Here is a 10982-nt window from a genome sequence, read left to right as displayed (position 1 = left end):
CATGAACACGCAGTCATCAAAACGAATGAACTGGAGCTGTGTCACGTGACTTGGACTGACTTCTGAGATACTGAGAAAATTGCGACCATAATCAATACATATACGCACTGTGTAAGATTATAGGAATGTAGACAAAGCTATGCTATTACACATACTTGGTCATTTGCAGTGGTTATGGGGGAAGGTACTGTGGGAAGAAGGATAGAGAAGAGAAAGGGGGAGCAAAGAGAAAAGAGAAAGGAAAAAGGGGGAAGGGGAAAGAAAGTCTTTTGTGCAAGTTTTCCTCAACTGTAAAATGGGGATAATGAGTACCTCCTTCACAGGATTGTTGTAAAGAGTAAATAAGAATATTTTAAAAGTACAATAAAAGAAAGTCTTTTCTTTTATTTAAACTCTTAGTACTTGTCTCTAAAACATCAGTTTGCACATTACCTCTAAAGCAACGATGATTTCTTTATTTAGCTGAACATATTACATTTTCCTTATATAGAAAAAAAAGCCCCCGGCAACAAAAGTAAAATGCCTTGGCTATACCAACCCTGAAAAAAGATGTTCCAGTGGCTGTCATACATCCTAGAATGTTTATGAATTAACCTATGTGGCATAAAACCTTGTTAAAAGTTTCAGCCACTGTCTTGTTTCAAAACTTACTCTAGTGGACAATGTAATGAAGTGATTGGTCACCAACTCTGAGGCCTTGGTCCACAAATATTCTCATGTCTTTGCTCAGTTGTTCTGTCCCATCATAGCAAGCTTAACCTCAATTCCCTCTCCGTAGATGAAGTACTTAGTAAGCACACACATAGGAAAAAGTAAAGGAAAGATACAGTTCTTGCCCCCGAGAGCCTACAGTTTCTTTCTTTTTAAGGTTTCTGGTTTCCTAGTATCCTGAATTCCGAATTTGGAGGCACCTGGTACACATGGGGTTGTGAAATATCTAAGTTTTACCTCCTTCATGCAGGCCAAAAGGTAGCAGAAAAGGTGTTCCAACATTATTAGGCAAAAAGCTGCAAAGAAAAACAATAAAAGCAGGACTATGTCAGCACCAGACAACCAGCAAATTGCCACACTCTAGGATTAGCAAACTCTGTGACCACAGAGGAAAGAGCTTACCACGCCTTGCTGCTCCTATTATGTAAATGAAAAGGAACTGCTTACTAACCCTGAAAATGTGGACCTCCGTGGTATTAAAAAAAAAAAACAATTCAGAAGGTCCAGACAGCCTTAATAACAATTTCTACCAAACATTCAAGGAAGACATAATTCCGGTCTTACATACTCTGATATTGAAGTTTATCCCAGGAGGTTAGTTTTAACATTTGAAGTAACAAATTCACTATGTTAACACATTAAAGGAATAAATCACAAATACATGATAGATGACCCTCCCCGCAAAATAGCAGCCAATAAAATTCAGCATATTTCCCAAGGTAAACATTCTTGGCAAACTGTTAGAAAAGAATTTAATAATTTTGATAAAGGGTATCTACAAATATATCTACAAATATAACTGAAATGTAAATATCATAATTAATGGTTGAAATGTTGAAAGGGTTCCCTTTGAGACTAACGAGTTAACAATGCCCCCAAAACCACTGCTATTCAGCATTATGCACTTGAAGTCCTAGCCAGTCCAAATGGGCCAGAAAAAGAAATATATGATGTGGCGATCAAAGAGGAAGATTTGAATCCCTGTTCTGCCACTAACCAGCAATGTAATTCTGGGCAAAATGCTAACTCTGTATCTCAGTTTCCTCAACTGTAAAATGGGGATAATGAGTACCTCCTTCACAGGATTGTTGTAAAGAGTAAATAAGAATATTTTAAAAGTACATAGAAAGTGTTTGACACTACAAAGCACTGTAAAAGTGTTTGTTAAATAAAAAAATAATTATTCACAGATGATGACTGTGTATAGACAAATCTCAAAGAATCTAGAGATAAACTCTTGGAATTAAGAGTACTGTTCCCTAGATGCAAAATCATTACATAAAAATTAGCCACATTTCTATATACTAACAAACAGAAAATGATACCTAAAAAATCAAGTACCCGGGAATAAAATTTAAGAAAAGATGTGAAAGATCTCTAGAGGAATAATTATAGGTTCAATGCAATCCCAACCGTAATGCAACGAGGTTATTCTAAAATGTTTATGGAAATGTAAAGTGCTAATAACAGTCAAGACGCTCTCCAAGAAAAACAAGGTGGCCAACATATTTCTAGATATCAAACAAATTCCAAGACTGATGTCTAACTCGTCCATTAACTCACCTGGGGGAAGATCTCTTTCTGGAATGTTCATCCAATAGGTATGTCTTCATAGTTCCTCCCTCATTTCCTTTAGATCTTTGTACCAATGTCACCTAAGAAGACATCTTTCCAGTTTGCCCTGTATAAAACAGCACTACCCAATACTTCTGGTCACTTTCCCCCCCATCCCATATTTTCATAGCATCCATTATCTGACATTATTTTAAGGTATGTGTATATGTTTACTATTTATGTCACTCTCTTGACTATAAGCTTGCTGAAACCAGAGAATCTGTTTATTTGGTACAATGCTGTATCTCCAGATTTACTCTCTTTGTTGAATGAATAAATAAATAAATTGGCAGAAATCACAAAGATTCTCACTGGCATAGGAAATGTAGCAATTAAATTACAACTAAACTTATAAACTGCAAACTCTCCTTCACTATTCATATATTAAATGATGGCTACCAAAATGCTATAACTCTCCCCAGGTTTAGAATACTATTTTGGGCATCCAGAAACAACCAGTATGTAAATACTGGCTTTAAGCAATGATATCTCATACTTAATTAAGGGAAATAAATGAAACAAGCCCATTAAAAGAGCCATATAAAATGTAGCTGAAAATCTTAATTGACTCTAAAATTGGCAAAATGATATAAGGAGTAGGAGTTTAGGTGTTTTGCTCATGTTATGTATGAATTAATAGCTCTGATGGTTTTCAACATATATTTTATCCTTTGGTGATCAAAGTTTATTTTTTAACTTTTTAATTGAAATATAGTTGACATACAATATTATGTTAGGTTCAGGTGTACTATGTAGTGATTTGACATTTACATACATTACAAAATGATCGTTATGATAAATCTAGTAACCCTTTGTCTCCAAAGTTATTACAATATTATTGACCATATTCTTTAGGATGTATATTACATCCCTGGGGCTCATTTATTTTATAACTGGAAGTTTGTATCTTTTAATCCTCATCACTTCACTTATTTTGCCCACAGCACCCTACTTCCCCCGAATCTGGCAACCACCCATTTGTTCTCTTTATCTATGAGTCTGTTTTCATTTTGCTTTTTTAGATCCCACATATAAGTGAGATCATATGGTATTTGTCTTTGACTTACCTCACTTAGCATAATGCCCTATACATCCATCCATGTTGCTGCAAATGGCACAGTTTCATTCTTTTTTATGGTTAATAGTCACATGGAAAAACCCGAACGAACTTTTTGGCCAAACTTATATATATGTGTGTGTGTGTGTGTATACACACATACACACCTTCTCTATCCATTCACCTACTGATGGGCACTTAGACTGCTTCCATATCTTGCCTATTGTAAATAATGCTGCTATGAAGATAGCAGTGCATGTATCTTTTCAAATTAGTGTTTTTGTTTCTTCAGAAAAATACCCAGAAGTGGAATTGCTGGATCATTTGGTAATTCCACTTTCAGGCTCTTGAGGGGCTTCCATACTGTTCTCCATAGTGGCCGTACCAAATTACATTCCTACCAACAGCGCAGGATGGTCCCCTTTTCTCCACATCCTCGCCAATACTTGTTATTTGTTTTTGTTGTCTTTTTGATTACAGTCATTGTGACAGATGTGAGGGGCTATCTCACTGTGGTTTTGATTGGCATTTCCCTAATGATAGTGATGTTGAGCATCTTTTCATGTGCCTGTTGGCCATCTGTATGTCTTTTCTGGAAAAACGTCTATTCAGGTCCTCTGCCCATTTTTTTAACGGAATTTCTTTTTGATATTCAGTTGTATGAGTTCTTTATATATTTTGGATATTAACCTCTTATCACACATATCATTTGCAAATGTCTCCTTCCACTCAGTAGGCTGCCTTTTCACTTGATAGATGGTTTCCTTTGCTGTGCAAAAGCGAGTGGGTCTAGGACTGGGCTCCTTTCGAATTTCTCCCTCTGCACTGGGACCCGGAGCATGTGAGATTTTGCATGTGCCCTCTAAGAGCACAGTCTCTCTATCCTATAGCCCTCCAGCTCTCAAACGTAAGCTCTGCTTTTTAGAATCAGCCTGTTTTTAAAAAGCCCTATTTTCAAAACCAGATGTCCTGGGGGCTCATCTTTCGGTGCAGAACTCCTGGGCTAGCAGCCCAACATGGGGCTCAGACCCCTCACTCCTTGGGCAGGACCTCTGTGCTTGTGATATTCCTCCCATTTGTGGGTCACTGACCTGGGGGTGTGAGTCCTGACTATACCGAGTCTCCACCCCTCCTACGCATCTGTTGTGGCCTCTTCTTTTTATCTTTAGCTGTGGAAAATCTTTTCTGCTAGTCTTCGGGTCGTTTTCATAGATAATTACTCTGTAAATCGTTGTAATTTTGGTGTGCCCGTGGGAGGAGGTGAGTTTAGAGTCTTCCTTCTCCATCATCATGGGGAAGCTCTCCAAAATTTGTATTTAACTAGACAATATGCTATGGAAAATCTTACATATTTACAAATTAACCCAATTTCTGGTGAAAATAAGTTAAGAAAGATGAATTGTATAAATTTAACATAAAAAGCTTACTAATTCAGTGCTCTGAAGCTGGAAATTTGTACATTTAAGAGAATTCAGTTAAACTGGTAGCCCACACAATGAACAGTAGGGTATATGATCACTATCTGTGTATTCTTTCTCTCACTACTATGCGATTTTCCCCATAGGCCTTAAAGAAAGCAAAGTGTAAAGGGCTTTTAAAAGATTTTGATGTGTTAAGGCCTGTCTTGAACTGTGGAGTATTCTCTTATGCTATGGTAGCCCAAGGTTGAGCTCCAGAGGAATCTGGTTAGGTCCTTAATTAATCCAAGTTTGAAGGAACTTCTGAAGTCAGTTGAAAGGATTAGACCATTTTTAAAGTGAGACTGAGGTAGTACTGGTTGGGGTACAACCAGGAGAGGGATGGGGTGCACTGAACGCACAGGCCTCCTAACTCGGCACCGCCTTTGCTGTATTCCTCCCAAGATCATTTGCTTTCCGTTTACTCTTTAGCTTTTTACAGAAATGTCAAGAAGGCAGTCAACATATTCATACATATTATTTTCATGAAGTATTAACTATGTAACAGGAAAACAGAAAAACCATCTATGTATTTTATAGAGGCTATGAGAATAGAAAGCGTTTCATTACAATTATTAGCTTGAATTTAAATGGCTCTAGTTTCATAATCTAATGTTGCCAGAGTAGAATCTCTTAAAACAGTCTTTTAAGACCTTTTTACTTTTTTTTTTTTATAATCTTTGTTTTTATTTTACGAATTTATTTATTTATTTATTTTTGGCTGCGTTGGGTCTTCGTTGCTGCACACGGGCTTTCTCTAGTTGCGGCGAGCGGGGGCTACTCTTCATTGTGGTGCGCAGGCTTCTCATTGCAGTGGCTTCTCTTGTTGCAGAGCATAGGCTCTAGGTGCATGGGCTCAGTAGTTGTGGCATGCGGGCTCAGTAGTTGTAGCTCACGGGCTCTAGAGTGCAGGCTCAGTAGTTGTGGTGCACGGGCTTAGTTGCTCCGCGGCATGTGGGATCTTCCTGGACAAGGGCTCAAACCCGCGTCCCCTGCATTGGCAGGCGGATTCTTAACCACTGTGCCACTAGGGAAACCCTACTTTTCTTTTAAGATGAGGATTTATAACGCTTATCTCTTCACAATTTAAATGATAGATCTATTTACTTTTCAACCAACATACTTTAAAAAAATGAATTTATGTTGATGAATAAAGCAGCTTCTTTCTGGAGGAAAGGCAGGTATTCGACATGAAGAAAGGATAGTTTCTAACACTGTTTGTTGAGAAGTTCAGCAGATGCTTCCCTCTAGGCTGAGACTAGAATGCAGAATCCTCTCAGTGGCTTGCAATATTTACGAATTTGCCACATGGCAAATGAATATTCCTGTTCTTATAAAAATGTCAGTGCACAAACCATAAGGCAGCGATACATTAGTATTTACATTTATTTCATGTATGCAGTTTACACACTCACTATTGAACAAAATTGGAATGCAGACAAATATACAAATACCATAATAAGCATTATCAAATAAAATAACTGGCACTAGTGTTATAAGCATATTAATGGGCCTGGTGAGAAAAATGATGAAAGAAGACTGCAGCCCATGGCATTTTTCTTTTTATCAAAAGAAAAAGCTCTGTAGCACCATAATGGTAATACTTAAAAGAAACACATAAGATGGAATATTTTAACTGCCATCACTGAGGTTAGCCTGTTTTATTTAAGTGAATTATACTGGAAGTTAACAGTATAGGCAATATTTTGGCCAACTTCTGTTTATGTCAGCTGAACGTCTTCCATAAACAAAAGCAAAGGAAAATAAAGCCAGCCATATACAGACCCCTCCTTAGTACTTGGTACAAACTCTGCACCGTGCTTTGATTTCATGATTGGAGAAGATATACATGTGCTAAAAACTGAGGTTATGTAAAGTTATTCACTAAAGCCTGAGTGTGTCTTTGGTAGGCTAATACTTTTTCAGCATTGTTATTGTTAATCATATTTATGTTTCTCTATCCTGTATTTTTCTACATAATCCAAGGTGGCTAGAGAGGACATTATGGAAAACAATACAGCAAAACCCTCAAACAAGTAGGCCCTTAAAATCTACTCTATTCTGAAGGCACCAAGAATTAGTGGGGTGCAAACTTCCCCTTAGTGAAAGGTGACTTTTTTGTAATACTTATAAACTAATGGAATTTTATTTTGCAGTTTTATATATTTTATTTGGTGCTGTCAGTATACTTAATTACCTACTTTTACACTTTTCTTCTAAGATGGCAACAATATACAATATATATAGGGGACCAGGTATTTCTATTTCAAAGTTGTGCAAAAACTGCCACAATCTTGCTCAAAGTGTCTAAGTATCCAAATGGTAGCAAATGGGCTGCATTAAGCTGTATATATCCACACTGCATATGAAGAAAAAAATGAAATTTATGCCCAGTTATGAATAGAAATGTTACAAAGTGTATCATATACTGAGAGTAACCTGCAAGGTTCTTTAAACAGTATCTTTTAGTGGTTTCAATAAAATGTCACTAACCACTTAGCCCTAAGCCTCAAGTTCTCTTCATAAGAATGCTGTAGAACTGCATTAGTATTTTATATTGATTATAAATTAAGCCAAATTTCTATCTAAATACACAAGTATGTGCTTCAAGCAATGTTTTGTGGCAAACACACAAAACATAATTCTCTTAAGAATTACTGTCCTTACAATAATGCACTTTTAAAGCCTTCATTTCATAGTTTGGTAATTAAGATCCACATGAAACACAATGCTTTGCTGAACACAGAAAATGTATCTGCATTATGATTATGTAACCCAGCGTTTGCTGGCAACTTGAAACTTAAAATAGTCACGTGTAGTTCAGCCAGCTCCAAACAAGGTTTTTCAAGTGGTAATTATTTTGCAGCATTTATAGGTCTATATATCAGTCTGAATTGCAACTTTTAATTCCATTGTCTGATGTGAGTGGTTGTTATTTGCTTCTTTTAGTGCACTGCCAAAATATAAATCAATATTGGTTTTTATTCCACTGTTACCATGTTCTTCAGCAATATGATTCAACTGCGGAACTTCTGAACATGAAGCAGTTTTAGTAAGCACAGAAATGCTACATTGATGGGGGGAATTTTCCAGACGGTCGTTTTCTACCTCAGGAAGAACGTTAACAGTAGCAAAGCGGGTGTGATAATCAGTGGAACCATGACTACAAGAAGTTTTCATGCTTTCTAGGTCAGAACAACTAAATTCAGAAAAATGACTAGAGTGGGAATCTGCTACAGAAGGCATACTGTCACTGAGGGATGGCGCCTCAAATTCACTTGAGTTCGTGCTCTGCTGTTCTAACAACTGGGCATCCATGTCCTCTCTGGTCTCGTTTATCTTCATGTTACTCTTTTTCCTCAATTTACCACTTTTTGATTTCTTTCCTGCTGCTGCTTCTTTGGACCACTTGGTGGCACTGGATTTACCTTCAGGCAAGCCACTGGACGAACCCCCAGGATGACTTCGGGTGGCACTGCCATCCTCCACACTGCTGCTTCCACTGTTGTGCCTGAATTTGGATGGCTTTGACTCGATATCTACCTGAACCTCCATACTGTTGCCTTCTCTGGAACATAAGAGTAACACATATAAATTTCTGACTTCCTCTTTTTAAAAAGAAAAATGCAAATGACAGCAAAGGGGGAGAGGTTTCTGTGTGAAAACTTCAAAGACTATATAAAAGCTATTAGAACAAATTAATGCAGGATACATTCTACTAATAGAAAAAAGTTGCTTGAAATAAGAGGACTATCTTTAAAATAATACTTCAATTTAAAATAAATAAAACAGAAGCAACTACACTCATTGCTTATGCTATTCCAGGTACTATGCTACCTTCTCCATTTTTTTTTCAGAACAGTTGTATTGAGATATAATTTGCATATCATAAAATTCACCTGTTTAAAGTGCACAATTCAGTGGTTTATAGTATATTCACAGAGTTTGCAACCATCACCACTATTGAACTTCAGAACATTTTCATCATCCCCAAAAGAAACCCATTAGCAGCCAGTTCCCATTCTTCCCTCCCCCCAAACCCCAGCAACCACTAACCTACTTTCTGTCTCTATGGATCTGCCTATTCTGGACATCTCACCACTTTCTTTTTGCAGAGAACCTAATAGTAGATAACCATTATTCACAATAATTTTGCCTAATGATAGGGATAATTCTTTACAAATTAATTTTAAAAATACTTCTGACTTGATAACAATTTTTTCCTTACTTGTCCAATGGGATGTAGGAATTCAGAATGGATCCTGCCATTGCCTTGGTGCTGGCATTATCACTAACTGTTCCCAAACTGACTGTGCCAGATTCTCCACTTAGACTGTACCGTTCTTTCTGTACATCTGCTTGTACTTCCAATCTTAAAGAGAGGGGTATTAGAAAAAGAAAATTACATATAATATCAACACTACTATAATACAAGAATGTATCTTTAAATAATTTAGTAACAAGAAGCTATTTTAGAAACAACTATAAACATTATTTTTTTAAGTTTCCTTTTATTTGATTATTCAAATTCTACTGCAGCACATTGAACAGTACCAGCCAACCAGATAAAATGGTAAAATTAGCTGTTTGCCAAGTAAGGTAATAACAGAGTAATACAAAAAGAACATAAAGGATTTTAACTTAAACATGCTCCAATATTCTTACTTATGATGTGGTGCTTTGCTCGCCACGCTTCAGTGCAAAACACCAAATCGGAATACATTAAAAACCATCCTACCTGACAAATCAGTGACTCAAAAAATCCTGGGCATCTATGTATTAAAAATGGTTCCAAATTTAACACCTGACTCTTTAAAAAAGACATAATAGGGACGTCCCTGGTGGCGCAGTGGTTAAGAATCTGCCTGCCAACACAGGGGATACGGGTTTGAGCCCTGGTCCGGGAAGATCCCATATGCCGCAGAACAACTAAGCCCGTGCACCGCAACTACTGAGCCTGTGTTCTAGAGCCTGCGAGCCACAACTATTGAAGCCCGTGCACCTAGAGCCTGTGAGCTGCAACAAGAGAAGCCACCGCAGCGAGAAGACCATGCACTACAACAAAGAGTAGCCCCCACTCGCCGCAACTAGAGAAAGCCCGCCCGCAGCAGCAGACCCAATGCAGCCAAAAATAAATAAATAAATTTATCAAAAAAAGAGACATAATATACACCACTATAACTTAAGAGTTTGTGTTTAAAAGCACACTACCTAAAAATAAGATAAATATAACTGATTTATCTTTTAATTCATGTACTCTCCCCTACGTTTAGAAAAACCCCCAAAGCTAATAAACAGAAGTAAAGAAAAGTAAATTAAAGAGGAAACAAGAGAAGATAAAAATGCTTCAACTTATCCTACTTATCTACATGGCTTTGGGTAAAAGACTTCGCGAGAATTAAATAACCATTGATACATAGAAGGACCCAGGCAGACTCTCTTGGCCTCAGTTCGTGCATTTCCGGATATCCTGACTCCACCTGCTCCCCCAGGCTTCAGCCAGTGTCTCATTTCCTAACAGCTGTGGCCACCTCCAGAGGTAAGGTCCAAGCTTAATCACTGCCTTTACAGTATTCACCGAAGCAGCTCCAGCACTGTCTCATAACATAAAATCTGACAAGTGCAGTGAAAAAAATGGCATAACGTTATCCCTTAGACTGGGTTTTTACCTCATCAAATCTCCTTCCTCACTGTGTACCACTAAATTTCAGTTTTTGAAACCTTACTGTTTTCAACCCTGACACAGTAGGATTTTTGTCATCATCTTGCTCTGTGTTCAAAGCTCTCCTCATCTATAATAATTACTAATTTGTAGTTAAGGCAAAACCCAAACCAAACCAAACCAAGCACAGTCTTCTTACCTGTGAAAGCAGTTTACCATGGCACTTCCTGACAGACTCCCCGTGATGCTGGTCCCAGCGAGTGCCGTGGTGCTGGCCGTTTCACTCAGGTTGTCCCGGACGGCGCCCAGCCGATCCATGTGGCTTCCACTTGCACTCAAACTGCCCGTCAAACCACCGACACTTCCCTCCCCTAGGCTAGGGTTGTGTCTTGCTTCTGCTACTGAAGTTGTGTCTAAATGCAAATATGTCAAAGAAATTAAATAAGTGTGATTATTGATTTCCCTCTCCATAAAGTCTGCC

General features: G+C 37.7%; 1 protein-coding gene across 1 annotated transcript in view; it reads right to left on the bottom strand.

The window, feature by feature from the left end:
- Positions 1 to 6207: 6207 nt before the first annotated feature.
- The window catches only part of RNF19A (ring finger protein 19A, RBR E3 ubiquitin protein ligase), a 57491-nt gene continuing 52716 nt past the window's right edge, over positions 6208 to 10982 (bottom strand). Inside the window, exons 8-10 of the mRNA XM_036830575.1 lie at positions 10701 to 10914; positions 9068 to 9211; positions 6208 to 8407 (exon numbers count right to left, since the gene is read on the bottom strand). Coding sequence (XP_036686470.1) covers positions 7717 to 8407; positions 9068 to 9211; positions 10701 to 10914 — 1049 coding nt within the window. The 3' untranslated portion in view covers positions 6208 to 7716. The remainder of the gene's footprint in view (positions 8408 to 9067; positions 9212 to 10700; positions 10915 to 10982) is intronic.

Source organism: Balaenoptera musculus, chromosome 17 (genome assembly GCF_009873245.2).
Source record: "Balaenoptera musculus isolate JJ_BM4_2016_0621 chromosome 17, mBalMus1.pri.v3, whole genome shotgun sequence".
NCBI lineage: Eukaryota > Metazoa > Chordata > Mammalia > Artiodactyla > Balaenopteridae > Balaenoptera > Balaenoptera musculus.
Note: the sequence above shows the minus strand (reverse complement) of the source record. Positions and strands in the feature narration are given on the sequence as shown.